This window comes from Pseudonaja textilis, chromosome 5 (assembly GCF_049901715.1).
Source record: "Pseudonaja textilis isolate UNSWEBS1 chromosome 5, rPseTex1.2, whole genome shotgun sequence".
Classification (NCBI taxonomy): Eukaryota; Metazoa; Chordata; class Lepidosauria; order Squamata; family Elapidae; genus Pseudonaja; species Pseudonaja textilis.
Window position 1 is genome coordinate 27,735,452 of NC_141994.1, and position 24,170 is coordinate 27,759,621.

A 24,170-nucleotide genomic window follows, 5' to 3' on the forward strand; every position below is an offset into this window, starting at 1 on the left:
TTTAGTCTTGTCATTTAATTTAGAATCTTTTAGAAGGTTTACTGAAGTAGACATGCTTCATATTTGAAGTGAGTACATTGAAGACAGTGAGATGAGAATGATGCAAATGTTATGAAGGAAAGGACAAAATGTGCTTCCTCATCTTCCCACATTGTGAATATAATTACATGATCGACTTCATAAATGAATGCATTCTGTAAATCTGACAAATTCTCAAAAACATAAGGTAAGAGAAATATTTATTTAAATTTTGCAACAAGGAGTATATACTGGACAAATTCAATCAAGAAATGCAATCAAATGAGGAAATACAGATGGTTTTTTCATAAGAAAACATTATGCAATCATGCATTATTTTTACAGTTAAAGGATTTTTTCATAGCTGTAGATACATTGCAAAAAAATTATGTGTTTCCAAACAATACCCTTTTATATAACTTTCGGGATTCTTACAGTTATCAATCAAACAAATTGATATAGACAAGAGAAGTTATATTAAAATATATATTTTGGCCATATATGAGGTGCAGTTTCAAAACTTTAGTAAGCATTTCCCTTCTTGAAGATTTTGACATCTTTATTTGCATGTCATTTTTTTAAGTAGTCCAGTATCATAATGATGTCAAACACAAACATAAACCAGAACTTGAACCTCACATCAAAACATAGATTTATACATCTGAACTTTTTCCTAATCATACACATTTCATTCAGTCTGAGGAACTAGACATCTCATTCAATTCATAGCATTTCTGCACTGTAATTGTATCAAATTAATGTTGTTCCAGGTTTGGCTTATTAATTTTTGGTTTGAAAGTCCTTATGTTAAAGTCCCTATACTTTAACATAAATTGTCCAGGGTTATGATACTGTGTTCACAGTTCTTGCAGACACTGTGGATCTACAGAGCAGCAAATATGCCCATTCTAGAAAAAAAATGAAAAAATATTTTTCAGTAGAGTTTTTTCAAAATTAAGCATGTGTCCCTAGAAACACTGAAATGGAGAGGGGTGGGGGGAAAGCATTCATTAGCACTTGTTGTTCAGCTGTCCATTGAATACACTTTCATTTGATGTTCTAGTTAGATTCAGCAATTTTCATTTTCCACCCTTTAATGACTAACATCACTTAAAATGAATACTTGAATCCCTTTTTTATATTTAATTATTCGATATCTATGCACAGTATATGTATACTCCTAATCTGTATATGAATATTCCTTTAGAAACAGCGCATGCCACCTACCATTATTTTATTTTTATACATAATCAAATATCCTGGAAGTAGTTGTATATAACTAAAGAGTGGATGAAAAAGAACTCTTGTCAATACTTGTGTGATGGAAGCAAAGTGTGCCCTATCCAGCTGTACTCAAAAAATAATTGTTGATCAAAGAGATTATTTTACAGATGCTAGTGCATATGGTGTGTTGTATTTTTTATTCTTATCACAGCTACAAGTTAAATTGAAAATTGTCTTTTCTCTTGATCATACCACAGGAATAGACATAGCTAACAGCTACTGTTATTAAGTATAGCAAAGTTGGCAGTTAAAAGTGTAATCAGATTTCAGGATTATAATAGTTTCTTTTTTTCTTCCATAACATTTTAACATATTATAGGTCAGGGGTCGCCAACCTTCTGGACTTCAGGGACCACCAAACTCATAATTTTAAATCCCAGGGACCACTAACCTGTTCTGTGGGTGTGGCCTAATTTGTGGGTGTGGCTTGGTGGTCATGTGACTGGCTGGGCATAGCATGTATGTAAATATAAATATTTATATAAATATTGAATTTTTTATTAAAAAAGAGAAACTTTTACCCAAAATAAGGCAAAGCAGGCAGGCAGATTGAGTTGATCACAAAATCACAGATTCATTCATAAATCTATCTATCTGCCATTGGCTAGCTCAGTCTGTCACATAAAATTTGCTTGCAAGCAAACCCACAAAATTAACTCACAACACACCATGTATGTAAATATTGAATTTTCTATAAAAAAAGAGCAACTTTTACCCAAAATCAGGCAAAGCAGGTAGGCAGATTGAGTTGCTCACAGAATCACAGATTCATTCAGAGATCTATCTATTTGCCATCGGCTTGCTCAGTCTCTCAATTTTGCTTGCTATGAGTCTGCACTGAATAATAGAACCTTCAGTCCTAAAGGAGGTTTGGCTGTGCTTAAAAGCAGAGCTGAAGATCTAAAGACTAGCTAGAAAGCAAGAAATCCAACCATTTCCTGCTTCCAAGCTAATCTAAATCTCCCAGCACAGCAGAACAGATGATGGTCGGAAAAAGGAAAAATAGCAATTTAGCAGGCAAGTTTTCCGGGTAAGGAGTGAGTGGGCGGGGAGGATTCATGTGGGCCATGTGGGCTGTGCAGCCTTGTGTTTCTGCACAGCCTGGATTAATTGTTTTGGGGGGGGTACTCTGGGGGTGAAATTTCTCTGCGGCCCATCAGTTTTCTCACAGCCCACCAGTGGGCTGCGGCCCACCGGTTGGCGACTGCTGCTATAGGTAATATGAATCTATTTATGTGCATCAGATTATATTCCCATTAAACTGATAGTAATATTTTTCTTAAATGTTGTTGGATTAACCAAAATAAAGAATAATGCTTCCAAACTTCTATCACTTGGTTTAGCTGAAGTAGAAAAGATGAATATTCATGCCTAGAATTCTACCTGTTTGCTTTAACAGTCACAAACTGGACTATGTGTTCCAGCTTTTATGCACATTGATTCTTGGAAACCACTGGGGAATATAACATGAACCCCCCTTTTGAATTTCATGATAAAAAAGGTCAGATATAAATATGCCTCACAAATAACTTACTGTGAATTGAATTTCACTCTCGGCCTTCATTCAAATTTAAATTCTACTTTGATCATTTTCTAAAAATAGCAGAAAGCTGCTGGCTAAATAAATTATATAACACACATAATTTTGCTCTCTCTTTTCCAATCTATCTCCAGTTTGGCGCATTGCTGGCATCCTGCCATCAAAGGCTAAGGGACAGAGGACATGGGGAGGATGAATAAACGGGCAATAAACCTGTGTTAGTGTGTGATGGGAAATAGGGAGGGAGAAATGACAGTTGAGGAAGACCAGGATGCTTCAAACCAGTTCAGGCCAGCCTTCAAAGAAACTGAGATGTTGGGAAAGGAATGTTGATTGCTCCAAACACCAGCTGTTTCCAAAACACCTAGACACTAGCTCATTGGATGGCGTTGGGCTGGACAAGTTGAAGGAGGGGGGAAATGGATCAATAGGAAAGGTTTGTATGTTTTCACATGGGAAATTCAGTTCTGACCTGACTACATGGCACCCAGCATCTTTTAGTAGAAGAACCTGTCACTTCAACTAAATGGAATCAATGATCATTCTTCCCTAAGGGATCGGACTGGGGCAGATCTGACCTTATAGTGTATATAATGCACTATAGTGCAACAACCTACTACTCTTAAATACACATTAGCCTAAATAAAGATAACTTATAAGACTTGATCTCAGAAGTAATTAGGAAGAACTACATATTATTCTATAGCATATATTATTCTACAGAACTATATATTATTCTACAACTGCATATTATTATTCTGCAGCAAATAAAAAGCATGTATTTAGTTTTCCTGTCACATCACTGTTTGCTACTAACAAGAATGAAGAAAAATTTATCACTTTAAATACACTTTAAAACTTAAATATATATATAAGGCTGCACTTAAGGACTAAGAAACTGACCCATGTCAATTTCATGGTATGTCATGGTTATATTCAGCTAAAAGAAATTTTATAATTTTTAATAACATTATTTTATTGCAAATTAAAGTCTTATTCCATTACCTTCCTTTCTATGCAGTCCAAGAACATTTAGAACATTAATATTCTATTTTATAGTATCACATTATGTTCATATAGCAAATAATGAGTCTCATTTTAATTACAATGTTAGTTATTGAATGCATGGCACTGCAAATACATAATTTTTAAATCCACTCTGTTATGAAATAAAGTACAAAAATATTCTGCTTCAAGGACAGCAGTATTTAAACATATCAACCAGAATCTATCTGAAGCATTCTCTTTACATTTTTCTAGATCGGGGTGTCAAAGTGGGCCAGTTCTATCCTGTGGGGTGCTTAGATCTGGCCCACAGGGTCACCCTGGAAACAGTGAGGGACTGGCCTGCAGTGTCTCTGCCAGTGAAAACAGAGCTTGGGAGGGCCACATGCACCCCTTCCAAGCTCCACTTTTGCTGGTAGAGGGTTGCAGGAGGCCGTCCCAGCCAAAAACGGAGCACAGCTCTCATGAGCTCAGTTTTCATTGGCAGAGGAACGAAGCTGAAAACAGCTCGTGAGCCCGTTTTTGCTGGCAGAGCGCTCAGGTTACCACAGGCACCCCCAATACAAGATGTCCACCCCAGCCCACCAAGGTCAAACAAAACCCTGATGCAGCCCTCAATGAAATCAAGTTTGACACCTCTGTTTTGGATTCCATCCTGCTATCTTCCAATTATCTCAGGAAGTTAGTTCTAAGCTAGTTTATTGCTCTCTAGTCAAGGTTCTCTGATGGAGAATTTTTTTAGCCTACATTTCATTCAGAATACTGATATGGTCCTTGATGGCTGACACCAACTTTTGCAGTCACAGTTCAGTGTAGCATTCTCAGTAAAAAATATCAGTTTATTGTAAAGAATTACTTCACAATTCTTTTCTAGGTGAGATATTCTGTTAGAATAACCATTTATATACTAAGCATGTTTGCCTTTTGTTTATGAAGTAAAATAATTGTGCAACAATCCTGAGGATAATGAATTTGAATATATGAATTTGATAATGAATTTGAATACCTTGGAGTCCTAGTGGACAATCACTTAAACATGAATCAAAAAAGCTAACACAATCCTTGGTTGTATAAATAGAGGCATAGAATCAAAATCATGTGAAGTATTAGTACCACTTTATAAAGCCTTAGTAAGGCCACACCCAGAATACTGCATACAGTTTTGGTCACCATATTACAAAAAAGATGTTGAGACTTTGGAAAAAGTGCAAAGAACAGCAACTAAGATGATTAAAGGCCTGGAGACTAAAACATGAAGAACGGTTGCAGGATTTGCATTTGGCTAGCCTAGAAAAAAGAAGGAATAGGGGGAACATGATAGTACTATTCCAGTACAGTATTTGACAGGCTACCACAAAGAGGAGGGCATTAATTTATTTTTCAAAGCACCAGAGGGTAGGACAAGAAATAATGATGAGGGAAGCAACCTGGAATTACGGAGAGACTTCCTAACACTGAGGACAATTGACCAAATCCTTCAGAAGTTGTAGGTGCTTCATCACTGGAGGTTTTTAAGAAGTGACTGGACAGTCACTTGTCTGAAATGGTATAGGACCTCCTTCCTGAGTGGTGGCTGGATGAGAAGACCTCCAAGGTCCCTTCCAGCTCTATTCTGTCTGACTGAAATGGAAGTCTAATTAGCATTTCGTTTTCTTGAGCAACAAGAGAAAAAGGAATCCATACTAGGGTTGGTCTGTGATGCAATAAACTCTACAGTACACAGCAAGAACAAGAATTCTCTTTCATATTTTAAGAACTTAAAAATGTTTTCAGGTTTGGTCTAATTCTAACTCTTCCAGATATGATTTGTTAAATTTTGTTACAAATTTTAAGAAATAATGGAAAATTGATTTCTCTCCAAAACCAATAACTAACCCTTCTTTCTGATGTGAACAATCTCTAAAAGTTGGTTCTTGAAAATATTCCATATTTTTGGCAGGATGAAAAGAATCACCTTTTCAAAATCATAAGCATCATGATTTATATATAAATAGGACTGCTTTGAACAGTAATAGTTTTGTTCATAGAAAGCAATTCTGTGAGTAGTAGAAAAAAATTGGACAAATGAAAATAAATTAGATTGAACAAAAATCTGTACTGTTCATTTAGTTACAGATGTATCACAGATGTATTCTCTGCTGCAGATGCAAGGTATTTTTTATAATACTCATTTTCCTGATATCATACCCCAAAAGACTGCAGTGATTATATTAAGAAGCAAAGAGGAAAATCTTGACATTGAACAGATATTATTGTTTTCTAGGGGCCTAGAGTTGACTAGTATATTGTCTACACAATACAGTAATTTTATAATGGTTCTAGTTTTATATTGATTTCATCTTTTATATTGATTTTAGGACTAGCTTGCCCGTTATAGATTTTATAGTTTTGACTACTTGTTATTTGAGTTTATTGGGACTTACCATGGCAGTTTTAATTATACCTTCATATATTTTGTATATTTTTTCCTCATTGTCATGTGATTTTTTTAAAAAAATTATTATATTGTTCAATGCTAGTCTTTGTCCATAATAACATATAAGTTTCAAATTTCAAGAATCAGTACTAATTTTAGTTCAGAAAGAATTATACAAAGTATGTTTTATCTCTTGTGTTTATTTATAAATGAAAAACAATTTTATTCCAATTTCCTCCTAGCTTATGCATTTTAAAAAACTACTAGAATCCTGTAAGTTCTTCACTCCTTCTATATTAACATTTCTTCTGGAATACCAGATCCAAATTATCACATGCATTCTATTTTCTGAAGGAAAAAAATGACAGTATTTGCCTTTCTGATTTTCTGAAATATAAAAAGATTGTCATCATCAAAATACCATAATTCTCTCTGACAGTTATTTGTTTTCATAGAAAATTGAGCAAGGGGGAAGGTTAAGTTATAGCTTACATATCTGGAAAATAATTTGATATTGTTCATTAATTTATCTGAACAGAATCAATATATTTCAATAAAAATATGTATTTGCTATTTTTATCTGCAAAGTCATGTAGTGCCTGGCATAAATAAGAGTGATATGTGAACATAATTTTGATTTTAATAAAATTGGAATGCCATATATTTCAGCTGTAGGAACCTAGAGCAAAGATGCAAATGTTATTACATTTTATAAAACCAGCTAAAGAAAGTTCCACTTTTCCATACCTTGCATTGGCAGAGAGTGCATTCTGTGCCATGCTTGATCCAGGATGATCCAGTGAATCGGACTACATTAATTTCATCCAGACAAGTCTTGGTGATATCATTTTTAATGGTGTCTGCATGACAAGGATCAATGACACAATGTGGGCAACACTCATTCTCAGGGAGTATGCTGAATTCACAGTGCATCTCAGGACAAGACAAAGGCCAGCAGTCAACCTCTCCCTGCTGTTAAAAAAAGCAGATCAAAAGTTATGATGTATGTTGTAATAATATGTATATATTTGAGTATGTATGTATTGTATATATACCCTATGTATGAATAAAATCACTGTTATTGTTTGCTAATCCATGAAATATAGAAAGCCATCTGATTGCTGCCATGGGCTATGTGCTACGAACAGTCACTTAAGTCAGTGGTGGGATTCAATTTTTTTTATTACCAGTTCTGTGGGTGTGGCCAGGTAGTCATGTGACTGGGTGGGCATGGCTATGTGGTTTTTTCCCTTTTGCAGCACCCCCCCCATGCCCCATTTTTTGGCCTACTGGGCCTCAGGAAAATTTCCTGGCGAGGTAAGTACAACAAGGGGGGGGGCGGATCAGCTGTGCTGCATGATTTAGATTAGCTAGAAAGCAAGCAATCTGATGATTTCCTGCTTTCTAGCTAATCTAAATCACGTGGCACAGCTGATCGTCAAAAATATAGGTTCAGCCAAACCGGTAGCATTTTTTTTTTACTACCAGTTCAGCCAAACCGGTAGCATTTTTTTTTTACTACCAGTTCAGCCAAACCGGTAGCATTTTTTTTACTACCAATTAGCCCAAACTGGGCCAAACAGGTAGAATACCACCACTGACTTAAGTTATTAATGAGACTTCCAGGAAAAATAGAGATATTTATACAAATTTTTCATATTGTACACTTGTTTTGAGCCAGTTTACTCCCATAGAGACTATTATATATTTGAATTAGATCAGGACTTCAAAATATTTAAATTGAGCTTAGAATCAGGCTTATACATGGCTTCATGCAATAAACTGGAAATCTATGTTTAGTTCAAATCTATTTGATATTATCATGTTGTGATTTTCCATCAGTAACAGTCCTACTGAGACCCATAGAACTTATTTTTAACTAAAAACAAATTGTTTAATATTCTAGCATATCCTATCCTGTTCATTTGTAATATTTATGTGTTTGCAAGTGCTGAAACTGCATAATCAACATTAAACAATTAAAGGTCCATTTCAGAAACCATTGCTTAAATCACATTGTCATAATTAAGCACTGAATTATTGTTTTACTTTAGATTTTAATAGGCCTCAGTTATGCCTAACTTGATCTGAATTGCCCATTATCTTGGAGAACTTTTCCCTGTGTGCTGTAAAGGAATTTTAAGTCAAATATTTGCATTATATTTTAGTTGTTTCATTTTTTTCCTTGCAACCATAATACCAATGCATTGCTTTGATGCCAAGATTCATGATGTCTGTCTTCTGCTACAGTGTGTACTTGTCACTTATCTGAAATTTTACTCAGGATAAACAACAGTTAAGTTATTTATAACACTTTAACTGTGCCAAAGTCCATTTGAGAACAAAAAGTGAATAAATGAATAAATAAATAAAATACTGGGAAGACTTACGAAACATCGGCACTGTTGACAGTTTTGAACCCATGTATCCCCACTATTGTATACAATCTCCCCACTTTGATGTAAACATTGACTATTCAGCCTTGGATCACATTCAGGGCAGCAAAATAAATCAACAGTGGGATTTTCACAGTCACAGACCATCCGTCGGCACATTACATAGCCAGTCTGCCATTGTAAGAGATAAATAAAATGTCACTTATGTTACATTACTATGTCATAAAAAATAAAGGAAAAACATTTTGCATTTTGCATTAGTTTGCAGCATGAAAGTTAAAGACTTTTAAAAGCATATTTAATTTATAATAAGGATGACCTAAAGACAATATTATTTACAATTGGAAAAAATTATAGTGATTATCCCTACATAGAACACTGAGTTAGTTAAACCATTCTTCTTCTTCAGAATAATGTCCTAGTTATGCTATAAATTATAAGTCTGTTCATGTTAATAAGTGAATACTAATATCTCTCATGTAGCACATCAACCCACTCTCCTAAAAAAAAAAACACCTGTTTTCAGCTCTTTCTCATTTCTTACTTTCTCACATTCCCACAGGATCTCCCAACTCACTTGGCAAGAGCAAATGGAGCATTTATCATTTTCCAACACCCAGATTTGTCCATTGTGTTTGATCTTCTCTTCATGGATACAGTCTCCTGTGCAGTTCTTTCCATGAGGGCATCGACAATCATAGCCTCCATCCAAATTAAAACAAATCGTGTCATTGGCACAGCTGTGCCTCCCAGTTCCACATTCATCAATATCTGTAGAAAAAGGAGGATGCATCTGCCATTGGTCAATAAAAGAATCCCTAGTAATTTTCAGTCAAAAGGCCTGAGTTCCACACTAACTTATAGCAAAAATCTATTTTATTGTAGTTAATTATAAGAGCAATTAAAATACATGAAAATAGCAATTGTTTAGTACTGTGTATCAGAAGGCAAGTCAAAGATGATAGTCGTCTATACAATGTTATATCAGGTCACATGTTGTTTTACTTAAATGTTTCAAAAGGTATTGAGCTGACAAATTCAAGTAGCTAAATAAAAGAAAAAGAAAAGAAAAAGGAAAGCAAGAAGGTTTGTCCAAACGTCTTTTGCAAAGAATTAGAGGCTCTAAACATTTACACAAATGCTTGTTAGAAATAAGAAAGTGCTATGTATCAGTAAAATTCAGTGTTCATATTTATTCATTAGAAAGTATCAAAAGTATGTCTAATTTACCATTTTGAATACATCATACACTTCAAAAATATTATCCTACTTTAATTAGAAGCAACAAAATTTGTTGGCAGCAATGAAAATATAGATAATATATAAATATATTCATAAGGATATATATCACTTAAAGGCTATAGAATTTCAATAAATGAATGCTTCACTGAGTTATATTTATCTTGTTTTAGGACTACTGTGAAAAGTTCAAAAGGATTCACAGTTTTAAATACCACTCTTTTTTCAAAGATGTGAAGAACCAAACTTTACTCAAACTTTAGCCAATTATTGCTTTATGCGGCATATGTAACTATTTTCACGCCTGTGGCATTTCAAAAAGCATCCATTATACAAATCTTTGCAACTTCTGCCTCACAGATACTTTGAACAAAATAAATGAGGAGAAATGAATAAACACAGTGAAAATACTGCATATGTACAAAATTTCTCAAACTATTAGGAGCTGCTTCTGTTATATACATATTTTTCTTTGATTTCTTTTTCTTCTGTTTTCACGTTCATTTTTGATCTTATGATATAGGAACAAATGATTCCCCAGAATATACTTAATCTTACTAATACGAGCAAATGTATTATTATTAATTTTAAAAATGTGTATGATGACAAAGAATTGGTTCAGATGTGAAGAATGGTGTTCCTTCAAAGAGACCATGCTTGTGAAGTCCCAAGCAATGATTCGCACGGTCCTACTAATGTGTGTGTGTGTGTGTGTGTGTGTGTGTGTATGTATGTATATATATATATATATATATATATATATATATATATATATATATATATATATATATATATATATATATATATATAAAATGCTTGTTTAAAAATATTGTGATAAATCACATGTTTAAATAATATTTTTAATAGCAAGGGCATTTTTCTAAGTTTTCAATGCATAGATTGAAATGACCAGGAACAGATAGATATAATTTTTCACAGCTTCAGACACCATCATTGGCATTTATTTACCACTATTCATTGGTTACTATTTGACTGTAATCATGGCAAGTATTGGAATTCTTGCTTGTTTGAAATCAGTGGGGAATATATTCAGTTGCAGGCATAATTTGGACATTTTTACTTATGAAAAATACTTAGTTAAGAGATAATTGTAGATTGAAATGCTGCCAGTAAATTTAATAAAATGGATCTTAGAATGACTAGTTCTTATTAAACAATTTAGCTCAGAATGCTTCTTAGCAAATTTTCCAGTTCAACTAGCAATAATTATTTTGACTTTTTATTCCTAATGTTATTATTCTTTATGAAATTTCATAATTGGTAGCAATTTTAGGGGCTTGAATTGTGACACAACAGTTTGCTTGCAATTGCTGTGTTATTGGAATGCTATTAGTGGGCATATTGATTCAGATGGATTGATTTTATCACATTATTGTTAACAAGTGATTTCAGATCAGTTGCTGAATGGCAAGAATATATCCATACAGTCTTTTTTATTTTGTAAGGGGAATTGAATATTTTAAGGAATAAAAGAGACAAAACATCACCCTGCATCTGATTTGCAGCAGTAAGTTGCCAATATCTATTGCTTGTCAACATTTGAATTATTATTATAAAATTTAGACAAAAGTTAATAATGGATACAAATAGTTCCTCCACATTATTTTCACAATTATACACACATATATATTTTGTTGGTTTATTTGATGTAATTTCAACTTTTTATTATTCATTTTAAAGATTCCATTAATTTCTCAGAAAATAAGAATTTATTTTTTATTTCTCTTACACCATATATTGATAACTTTTTTAAAAAAATGCAATGACCTTTTATTTCCTAAATGTTGTATTAATATTTCATAGAACCCTAGATGTTTCCATCTCTTCTGAGATATTTTTATTTTGTCAGCATTAAAAAAATATATTAAGCATGTTCAGAACATTACATCACATTGCTATGTATACTTAAAAAGATTGCTGTCTTAAAAGCGATTCATATAGAGCTAATGTAGATATCATGTTTGCCTTATAACCAGCTAAAAAGTTAGTGAAGACAAATACATACAAGCTATCATTTATTCATAAAACACAAATACATATTTTCTCCAAATGGCTAGTACCCAATGTCAACTCACTAGGGAATTAGATTTGAGCAACAATTGCACATTAAGAATTATACTGTTCAAACGACTAAGATACAGCATTAGTAACCACATTGATTTAGTTATTTCAAATTTATATATTAGAGATGTGTAAGTCAAAAATAATTTCACAGTGTTCCTTATTTTTTCTTTATTTTGCTTTCATTATGTTTTTTTTTTAGAAAAATGGCCAATGTTTTAAAGATAAGTTTTTAGAAAAATGGCCAATGTTTTAAAGATAAGTTTTGCTCTTTTCTATTTTAAACAATATAATTGCCTCACAGCTTTATAAAGCTGTGTAGCATTGCAGCAGATAATGATACTTTCTTAGTCTAAAAGTGATGCTGAGTGTTCTGTCTTTTAAATTCCTAGCTGAATATAAAGACAGACAGGCTTCCATACAAAGTTTCTTTATTTGGTTCACAAGGCATCCTCAAATATAACTCATGGTTACATCGAGATTCAACTAATGTCCAATTCTTTGCACAGCTGACTTCATAGTGTAAAATTATAGTGATCTTTCATCCCATAACGATGGAGCAGAGAGGGTGAAACACCAGCACAATGCTGGGGTCCGAGCAAGAATAAAGGAAACTCCCCCAACCAAGGAAGGATCAATTCAGTGACCAATCAGGATTACAGATGTGACCACATGACATGAACTACATTTCCCACGATGCAATAACTACATTTACCATGAGGCATTCCCTTAAGGGGACAGCTCCCAATTCTAACTTAACTATCTCAATTCCCAATTACCTATATATACTGTCTGGACAGCAAAAATAGATTGGAGCTTCCTCTTTATCTGCTCTGTCTCAAACGTTCCCAGAATATCTTTATGGCTTTGTAATACTTGAATAAAATCTCTATAAATCCAGTACCTCATACATAATTAGTGGATTAACTGAACAAAATGGCATTGTATACACTGGCTTACAAGCTCCGTTTAGATGCTACATAATCCCTCTATATTTGTTGGGAGATTACTGCATTAGAGCAATGTCTTCCACTTTCAACATGCCTACCGGCTTGATTATGGTTTTGACTGTAAGTGTTTGCTCAGAAAATGTGGATAAAGAGGACAGGTAGCCCTCAATTTACAACCATTCATTTAGCAATCATACAAAGTTACAACAGCACTGAAAAAAGTCTTTGCACTTATGACTGTCACAGTGATAGCACGATCATGTGATCAAATTGAGGCACTTAACCACTGGCAAGTATTTATGACACTTGCAGCATCTGGGGTCATCTGAAAGCTTTCCAACCAGCTTCTGGCAAGTAACCACATGATTCACTTAATAACTGCAGTGATCATTTAACATTAACATGGGGCAAAAAAGTTCATAAAATTGCATGTGATTCACTTAACATCTACCTTATTAAGCAAAAGAAATTTGGATCCCAATTATGGTCATAATTTGAGGACAACCTGCATATGATCAGGCAATTTCTGTACAATCATAATTTTATAGGTGGACTATATACTAAAGGTATTGATTACTAGATTTTCAGCAAAGGAGAGTATTTTTTTCTGAATAAAACCATTCTGTATTGTTTTTGTTTTTGCTTTACATATTTAATATACTGTACATTTTAAACAAACCTTTTAATAACCTATAAACGTTTACCACCAGTAAAATAATATTATTCTGCTTTTATAATTTGTAGAAATTCTGCAAATAAGGAAAAAAAACCTGTATAGCGGTATTGCAAACTTAGCTGTACAAAGATTAGGCACTATATAAATGGCAATTATTTAGTGGGCCTGTACTTGGTACTTCTAAGATATTGTTCTGAAATGAAACTTTAAAGTATATCTACGTAGAAGCTTTGTATTCTGTTTCTCAAGGAAGACTATACAGCACATTCTGTAATGAACTATTTAAATCAAGAAGAGGTAAGAGGAAAGAAAACCTCTTTCATTTTGATAGCACTAAGATTTACATTTTTATTCAATCTTTACATATTAATTGTCTAAAATCTAAATATAATTAATCTTACAGGAGTAAAGAAATTTCTCTTTTCTTAGAAGGAAAAAGCTGTCTGAATGTATTATAGGAGAAGACCAGTTCATAAGGAGATGAGTCTTCCTATGAAAGTAGACAATACCTGTTGGTATTCTAAATTTAGATTGCGCATCACAGGATAGAGTCTAGGAATGTAAGAAACCCATGAAAGCATCCATATTTTTTCAAATAAAATTTATTCCAAAGTACTTGAAAATATTAAAACTAGGATACAAAATACTTTCCCCTCTATAATTTTAGAATCTCTTCCTTCTCATCCATTTTCCCAGTCCCAAAAAGCTGCCAAAAGTCTACCCAATTTCATGGAATACGAATGTGCATGTGAACATCAAGTGATATTTCCAGTTATCTGATGAAGGCATACTGCTTATTCCATTTTGTTCAACATCCAGAATATCAAAGGAATATCTGTAATGTGCACAAACTAGCTTAATCAAGCCTTGACTTTGCCTTGGTTTGTTGTGAATATATATGTTTCAAAATTTATGATTCTCACTGTTTCTCTCTATCTATTTGTATTTTCAAAGGCACTAGGAAGGGTGTCCCCAACCCTTGCCATGGCCCACTGCCATGCCTTGTGTGGTATGCCTTGTGTGGAACCACCCTGCGGAAGTGGCGGGCAAGCTCATGTGTGAGCACATTTTCATTTGTGTAAGCCCAACACTTGTTCAAATGGAAATGCATGTGCCTGCACTCTTGGCCATCACTTGCACAGAACCATCTCCTCTCCTCTTCCCACCCTCTGGTCCACAAAGGCAGAAGCTTGGGGAACTCTGCATTAGAAAATGCTCTTAAACAATGTGGGTAGGGATATTTCTCTCACACAGACCCCGAAAAATTCCTTACGTGAATTTTCTACTTAGTTTAAGATTAAGACTGAATTGAGGTCATTTATTCTTTCCACGATATCCCACATTTCAAGAAGGCTCTAAGTCTTCCCAAAATATTTTAGGGAAAGCAGATGTTGCAGAAAGAGCAAAGAAATTAAAAGCTCTTTTGGGGTGACATGGAAAGAGGTGAAGGAAAAGTATTTTATGTGTATTGATGTGATATTGATTTTTTTCCTGAAGTAAATTGCAATGGGTCAGATTGCTGAAATAATGCTCAGTTCCAGATAACCCCAGTTTTGTGGGGATATAAATTGCAATAAAGATAGTGTTTGTTTGCTATTCTATTCCCTTTATAAGTTCTCTGGGCTCAACACAATTATTTCCTAGCCTAAATCAAGACAATTAGTATCACTCAAACACAATTTCATAGGAATATCAAATGAAGTATGATGCCCCTTTACCGACCTTCACATGATTCTCCACTAGATGAAAACATGCCATTATCGTGGTAACCATCCCTGCACTCACAGTGGTACCATCCAGGTAGGTTAATACAGGTGGCACGGCTGTCACACTGAACAAAGCCATCTGAACATTCATCAATATCTGCTCAATAAATAGAAAACAACATAAACCATAGTATCAGTCCACAGAAATGGCTGTTGTTTGTGGACACATAAAAGAAATTGATACACAAAAAACATTTACGTTCTATAAAATGACATAAAAGGAACTGAAGTATCTTTTTTCAAAGATGCAAGATGAGAAATAAATGTGAATCATGAACAAAATAACGCCATTAAAATACTCAATATTGTTGAAACATTTCTAATTTAGTCAATGAAGATAAATGAGAAGCATATTTTGTGTGTTACTGCCCATAGCAAGCAGAAAAAGTCATTCCATCCGGAAGGTTATTTCTAACTATTATCTCTTCCCCTATGTCTTACACTATCTTTTCAGAGAAGAAAAAGGACATATTTATCTCTTCATTTAACCCTAAATCCTAATACCAATTTCTTTCAGCTCTCCTCCTATATCATTTCATTTATTTCAATCTATTTATTACACATATTCTATTAATTATTCCATTCATATTTAAACCAAAATAAAAAATAAAAAGGAAAATCAGCATTCCAATCCTCAAAGTATTTCAATATATTTGATAAACATATTCCATATATTTATTGTATTTACCTCTTAAAAATAAAGGAAGAGAACGTTGCCAAAAAATAACAATTCTATTATCCATCTTATATGTCCCCATTTCACAACTACAAATTTGTCTATATTATTCCCCAGCACCTTGCAGAATCCCCTCTCTCAGTATCATTCAACCATTATCTCTGTGTAAGAAATTTACCCCCATTTTATAAAAATTCCTATATTCCTTTGTTCCCAAATCCTGTTTCTTTCCCCTTCTTTCCCCTAACATTTCCCCCTCTATTATTTCACTCCAGTTTTTAACCCCTTCTCTGTTCTTAGCTACCTTCCGCCCTTCGGATTTCTGCTGATTCTTTCCCCTTTTTTTAATTTCCAGATATTTTCCTCTTTATTCAATTTCCCAGACCTCCAATATTTATTCTCAATTCTTTTTCTCTTTCCTTCTGGATTCCTTTGTTCTCGATGGTGATTAAAGATGGCCCCTTCTGAAATTTGCTCCACCTCTTCTTCTGTACTTTGCCTTTGTTGTTCATACTCTGCAATCGCCTCTTCAAAAAAAACTTAAAAACGAAGCCCAAAGTTTCACCTCTTTCTTGTAAGGTTTCCTTAACGTTTCCAAGTTCCTTTTTTAGTGTCTGAAGAGATATCGCCATTTAACAATTTTCTATTTAATCCAGTTAGTGTCTTTAAAGTTAATTTCCAACAGTCCGCTTTTGTTTCCTTCCTCTCAACTTTTAGTCCTCAGCTAGTCCAATACCAAGTCCATAACAGAATCAACAATTAATCCAAGGGCAGAATTTTCCTGTGCCTTTCTTTACTTCAATATTTCAATTTTCCAAAACTCTTATTTTATTGTATCAATTTTCCTTATATTTTTAAGAAACAGAGTCTTTTTTTTAAAAAGTCAAGTTAAATTTAACTCAGATGGCACTCTTTGTTCTAAAAAATCCACACCTCCTCTTTTCTTTTCCTTCCCAATTATTCAGAGCTTTTCAAACCACAATCTTCCAAAAAGATCAGATCCAATTAATATAAGTTTCCTCTTTAGAGATCTATAGTTCAGCTTGAATTAGTGCTTATATAATGAAGAAAAATGTCAAGGCTTCTTTAGCTGAGTACACTGTCAATCTGGCACAATGCCAAGAGTTAGTACAAACTAATGGTGTGAATAAAATTGTAAAGATGTTTGTTTTAAAGTCAGGAGAGAAAAAATCAGCTCTGCTTGAAACTGGCAACTATAAAATTGCAAAGAAACTGCTGGAATCCTGACAGAAACATTGTTTCAAAATAGTTGAGTCTGTTATATTTCATTGCCACAAATGAAAAACTGTAAACAAACTCTCAGTACTCATGAGGTTTATGGAAGGATTTCTTTTCTGCAATATTTAACAGTAGATACACTTATTTATTTACTGCCAAAAATGGTGGTCTCTCAGAGATTAGTACTCTAAAGATTTTTCCTCCAATGTATCTTCAGCAGCATTTGACTATAGAAAATAAGTATTAAAATTTACAGGCTTCATTGACATCAACATAGGTTACATTGCCTTTAAGTGAATTCCAATTAAGTTTGCTCATAGTTTAGCTGAGAATTTATATTCTGCCATTCTATAAAGGAAGGAAGGAAGGAAGGAAGGAAGGAAGGAAGGAAGGAAGGAAGGAAGGAAGGAAGGAAGGAAGGAAGGAAGGAAGGAAGGAAGGAAGGAAGGAAGGAAGGAAAATGTAGTCAAACATTAAGAATATAGGTTATGACCATTCATTTAACACTGGTTCAAAGTTAACAGCCTCAGGAAAAGTGACTTGCAATCAATCCTCAAAGTCATCAGTCACATGATTACATTTTGAGCATTTGGCACCTGGTTTGTATTTACAAAATTTGAAGTGACTTACAATCACGATTTACAATCTTCATGATTTACAATCTTCCAGCCAATTTCCAACAAGCAAAGTCAGTTGGAAAGCTGTGTTCACATAACAACTGCATTTAATGACCATGTGATTTGCTTAACGACTGTGGTAAAAATGGTAATGATGACTGATTTAATGACTGCATTGTTTAGCAATTGAAATTTCAGTCCCAATTGTTGTTGTAAGCTGAGGAAAACTATAGAACAGGAAGAACCTAACCTAATTGTATGATTATACAAGCAAAATTAAATCTTAACAACCTATCTGCAAATTGACCCATAGTTGCATTGACTGATTTTGCCTTGTTACTAATCTCCAACAGTTTAGATTCCTGAAATATTCATAGCCAAGCCTATCTCTAAATCAGGATTTAAGATTGAATTACGGGAATGAAATTAAAATTTTATGGATAACACTGTTTGTTGGATTTTATGGATAACACTTTAGTTTGTTGGGTTTAATTTTTCCTTTTTTGAGGAGGACTTAACCATGAAAATTATACATTTAAAACATCTGATCAGAGATGGTATTCAGCAGGTTCTGACCAGTTCTGGAGAACCGGTAGAGGAAATTTTGAGTAGTTCAGAGAACTGGCAAATACCACCTCTAACTGGCCCCGCTCCCATCTATTCTCTGAGTCGGCTGGGTCTTTTTTTGTTGCACTGCACAGGAGAATGGAGTTGGAAAGCAAGTTAGTGGGGTGGGGAGGGAATGGGATTTTGCAGTAACCTTCCCTCAGGAGTGAGGAGGGATTAGGGATTTTGCAGTAACCTTCCCCCAGGAGTTGGGAGGAAATGGAGGTTTTACAGAATCCTTCCCCTTGAATAGGGGTGGGAATGGAGATTTTGCAATATCCTTCCCCAGGAACGGGGTGGGAATGGAGATTTTACAGAATCCTTCCCCTGCTACACTCACCAAGCCACACCCACCAAGCCATGCCACGCCTAACAAGCCACACCCACAGAACTGGTAGTAAAAAAATTTGAATCCCACCACTGCATCTGATGTACCCATACATTCCCTTTGGAGTAAGAAGCATTATGTAAAGTGCAGAAAAGCAAAACAAATACTAAATGAAAATAAGCCACGAGATATACAAAACAAACAAAAATCTAGATAAATCTAATGTATACCAACACAATAAACTACACCTCTTCATATCTTTTTCTTTGCAAAGAATTTTTGCTTCCACCAGGTCAACACTGCTTTTTGTCCTCTATTTTTTTCACCTTCTCTTTTTTGGGAAACTCATCAACTGCATTGGCCACATTTCTCTCAGTCTTCCTCTTCCTCTTGCTTTATTCACTCTTCCTTCCTTCCTGTTGAAAGCAAATATTCTACAAAAACTAGGAAGCACATAAAAATCCAACTATCTAAGGATGCTGGGTTTGGTTAAACCATCCCCCATATACGCTTAGGGATACTTTATTCTAAATATAGGAACTGCTGATTCTTTTAAAATGAGAAAGGAGAAATGAAAGAGGGACATGTAAGAATGTTAATGACATTATTCATTGTATTTTCTTTAATTATATAATGGACTATAAATCATAAGTGAAAGTGCTTGGAGTGAATTATGAGGTCATTCTTTATGCTTTTCCCAGTAGAACAAAATATAATATATTGCTCAACTGCTGCCAAAATTCATGTTTTATTTATGTCACATGTATATTTAAGAGCTAGTCAACCCAAATATAGCAGCAGCACACAGAAAAAACTGCCATGAGACATAACTAAGACCTTCTTCTTCCTATATTTGAAGAGGAGCAGACTTTCCTGTTCCAGAGGATTTGGGCCATTAAATTATGCATGGATGATAGGAAGGGATAAGAAAGCTACTGGGTCCAAGGCACTTATGCTCTTAATGGAAATTTGATTTTCATATTTAGATCTAGCATTGTCCTTCTCAATATGAAAGAAAACCCTCTCTAAAGCTCATAAATACTAGTAGAGATTTTCAGAATAGGAATACTTATTTATAGGAGAAGAAAGTATCCCCCAATGCCATGGGGGACAATGGGAAGGCCTCTTTCATGGAAAGGCCTCTGTCATGAAAAATAGAAAAAGCAGTGAAAATGAAAGAATTTATAACAGAAAAGGCGAACAGCTGTAATCATATGCTGCCAAACATAATATTTACATACTTATTTACTTACTTACCCAATTCAAAACAATTGTGGGTGGGTTACAACACATTTAAAGTAAGATTTAAAACAGAAGTATCAAACTCACATCACAGTGGCATCACGTGATATATCGGGACTCCCCCCCCCTTTGCTAAACTGGGTGTGGGCATGGCCAGCACATGACGCATCTGGCCCAGAGGCCGGGAGTTTGACAGCCCTGGTTTAAAATATCCAACTTTAGGAACAAACTAGCAACCAAGCACAATCACTCAACTCCATAAGACAGCTCTTAAAAGCTTATTTCAAAATTAAGGTCTTCAGTTCCTTTCAAAAGTCAACAGGACTAGGCTCATCCAAATTTCGGAGAGGAAGCAACTGCACAGGGTGGGCACCAGAATAAAGAAAACAGATTGTATCTAAAGAATAGCTAATGCTTGGGAATGGAACTTAAACTTTTCTATCTGGCCTAAGCACCGTCTCTCTTATTTTCATGCCTTATCTCTATCGATCAGAACAGAGCTGGAAGGGACCTTGGGGGTCTTCTAATCCAACCCCCTGCTCAAACAAGACACCCTCAGACAGTCTTTTCTTTAAAAATGTCCAGTGATGAAGAACCTACCAACTTCTGAAGGCAACTTCTGTTCCACTGGTTGATTGTCTTGTCAGGAAGTTTCTCCTTGATTCCAGGTTGCTTCTCTCCTTGAATAGTTTCCACCCATTGTTTCTTGTCTTGCCTTTTGGTGCTTTGGAGAATAAATTGACTCCCTCTTCTTTGTGGCAGCCCCTCAAATACTGGAATACTGCTATCATGTCACACACACCCCTAGTCCTTCTTTTCTCTAGATTGGCCATACCCAATTTTTGCAACTGTTCTTCCTATGTTTTTGTCTCCAGGTCCTTAACCATCTTAGTTGCTGTTCTTTGCACTTTTTCCGAAGTCTCAACATCTTATTTGTAATGTGGTGACCAAAACTGGATGCAGTATGCCAGGTGTGATCTTACTAAGGATTTCTAAAGCGGTAGTAATACTTCATGTGATTTTGATTCTATGCCTCTGTTTATACAACCAAATATTGAATTAGCTTTTTTGGCTGCTTTTTGGTTGGAGTTAAAATCTACTTTTTATTTTGTATGACCCACTATTGTTTCACCTTTTTTGTTCTTTCCATTTCTATTTCTTCATTACTATCTCTCAAAGAAGGAGGGAAAGGACTATATTGTTTTATTTTTCCAGAGTAGCACAATATATTCTAGCAGGACTGAAGTTATATTCAGGCTCATGCACAATTACTCTTTGGTGCTCAGCTGGGATCTTACTCCTTTTTTACTCTTCTGGAAAAGGTGCAATCCAAATTCCAAAGAGCCATATTTCAGGAAGTGCATTGTGTCCCAAATGTAGTACTACATAAGGAGGGAGGCAGGACTAGCCAAAATTGAAACAGGTACATAAATGTACATTTTTGCACATTTGGTAAAAAAAAAATCCTACAGGGTTGATTTTTCTTTTTAAAGATGATAATTTTAAATGAGTATGATTCAGGACCATATCACAAAAATTCTAATAACTTGGTTTCTAAAAGGAAGTGCTTTTATTGATAGGGTATGAGTGTGCACTTAATACACTTAAACAACATATTAAAGATCTGGAAATCCAACAAGGGGCTGCTCTTCCCAATAATGCTTACATGAGCAGTCAAACACCCCATTTAATGCTGTGTTATTTATATCAAATAACGTTCATCGAAATCTGAAGGGCATTAACCTTAGTATGCTGCAACACACTTCCCAAGGCCCTTTTGGAGGCCTGATACAAAAAAATACCATATGAACTGAGACTGTCCCTGTGGACAAGGGGCCACTGAAACTGTTGCTTATGTCCTATTGTTATACTGCATCTTCTATAAAGACTCATAGACTCAATTTATAACACCTCATCTAATAAAATATCTGGAAAATCTGATCTTTGTTACATGCAACTACTATTATCCGATTAGTCTGAAGTAATTACTCTGAATGTGGTCAAATTCTTCTAAGTTGTATATAAAAGGCAAACTTTAATTGCTGACTGTTAATCCACCAACCATCACAATATAGTATTCTGTCTGTCTTTTATTTTTAATGTTGTTTTTTTAATGATTTTATTTGTAATGTTGGTCTATGACTGTAAAAAAAATTATTGATTGTATATCAAATTCATACCTTTTAATAAATATTGGTGGAAAAATAGTCCTCATTTACCTTTTGCAGCATAAAATTCAACACAAGAAGGCATAAAAGAAAAAGATGAATGTTCAAGTTTAAGAAGTAAATATGGGTTCATATTGTGCCAAAATTGTCCACAATAAGAAATATGAAGAGAAAGAGAGAATATAAAAGATAATGCTGAGGACTGTAGAAAGAGTTTATGCTAAATCTGAAATTAAGCAGTAGGCAATTATAAGTATTAAATAGTAACCATCATGGCAAAGCTAAACAATGAGGTGAATAATTTGGTTTATTATATCCATTTTGTGAAATGGATATGATGGAATGATAGAGCATGAAAAATCTAAAAGAGAGAAGGTTGTAATAGGCAAGTCAAAACACTAGAATTCACACAAATAGAAAAGCTCTGGCAATGGAAAAATTAAAGATGTTCAGAGAGGAAAGAAAGAAGGAAATGGAATTTTGCTTGTTATATATATATATTTACCTATATACCATAGGTGTGTGTGTGTGTGTGTGTGTGAGTGTGTGTGTGTGTGTGTGTGTGTGTGACACACACTGAATTTCCCCCCAATAAGACCCATCCTGGAAACAAGCCCTAGCCTGATTTTTTGGGGTGGGCTTACCCTACCCTGAAAATAAGCCTGGGGGGGATGGGTGTGGCCAGCATGAAAGGTGGTGAGTGCACATGAGCTGAGAGTGTCTGGCAGCAGCAGTCCCTTGGCACAGTGCAAATACTGATAAGTCCAAGCGTGGAAGCAGAGATGTGGGGGAGAAGACACGCTGATCCGGACATGCTGCATGGCTACCTGACTCGCAGGAGGTTTGCGTGATGGCCCCAGCAGCAGGCAGAGGCATTGGGGGAGGCAGGTGATCTCAAAGCCCTGCATGGGTGTTTGGTCAGCATGGCCACAGGCAAGCTGAGAGGTGATGGAATGGAGTCGGCATTGGGATCGCCTCTGCCTCCACCTGGCTCTACTGCACACTTTTCGCCCCGAGGGAGATGTTTGCAAAGGGGACACTTTGAAAAGGAGCTAATCACTCCATTCCCAAGTGCACCATAGGTGACCGAACACTTTTCATCCACAGAGACTCAAAGCTTTGTGTGCTTGCGAAGGGGATGATTTCAAAGGGAGCAATTAGCTCCCTGCCAACTTGCAAAATGACCTCATCTGAAGCCTTTCTTTCTCATGCTACTTTCTCTTTCGTTTCTTGGTTGCCATTTGTGGGGGTGGGGGATGGGGAACTTAGGAATGTGATACCTCAGCTGCTAGTCAAAACGTCTACCACTCAGTGTGAACCAAGGCCATGCCACCTGTCAGAGTTGAGTGGGAACTTATAGCTGACATAATTGGCCCATGTGACTTAATAGACACATGGGGATGGGAAAATCCTATTCTTTTAACTATCTCTGAGCGTGGGAACTATTTAGAGCTAGCTTCATCTTTCTAAGTGCTGAGATGATGTACTCAAGAGAGGGTTTCTTAAACCTGCACATCATGTCAGAGTTCTGACTTCCCTGGGTTCATTACTTGGAACGATGACATTCCATTTCAAAGCATCCCCTTTGCAAGCAGACAAAGCTACATCTCCCTCTGGGTGAAAAGTGTTTGGGCAGCTTCCACTGGCTCCATTCTCTCTGTCTCACTGTCTGCTCTCGGCATGTTCTGGCCTCTACACACCCTGCCAGGAAGGTGAAGAGTCCCTGCAAGGCTAGCTCCAGCATGGGCAGCCCCCTGGTGACCAGCACGACACCTACAACAGCTGAGAAGTGTCTGAGCAGCAACTGGACCAGCAGGCAGGGCAAGTGGAGGCTGGGGCATGCTGAGAGCTTGGCTAACCTGCAGCCAAGGGCAAACAGACAGTGAGATGGAGAGGGCGGGGCTAGTGATACCTGCACTCCC

General features: G+C 35.4%; 1 protein-coding gene across 2 annotated transcripts in view; it reads right to left on the minus strand.

Annotated features, from left to right (window-relative positions):
* Nucleotides 1–227: 227 nt before the first annotated feature.
* NELL2 (neural EGFL like 2) overlaps nucleotides 228–24,170 on the minus strand; it is a 94,871-nt gene continuing 70,928 nt past the window's right edge. Inside the window, exons 16-20 of one of the 2 annotated variants that reach the window (XM_026700707.2) lie at nucleotides 15,329–15,469; nucleotides 9,237–9,430; nucleotides 8,654–8,830; nucleotides 7,011–7,235; nucleotides 228–926 (exon numbers count right to left, since the gene is read on the minus strand). In XM_026700707.2, coding sequence (XP_026556492.1) covers nucleotides 876–926; nucleotides 7,011–7,235; nucleotides 8,654–8,830; nucleotides 9,237–9,430; nucleotides 15,329–15,469 — 788 coding nt within the window. In that variant the 3' untranslated portion in view covers nucleotides 228–875. The remainder of the gene's footprint in view (nucleotides 927–7,010; nucleotides 7,236–8,653; nucleotides 8,831–9,236; nucleotides 9,431–15,328; nucleotides 15,470–24,170) is intronic. The other variant, XM_087934390.1, reaches the window with a different exon arrangement.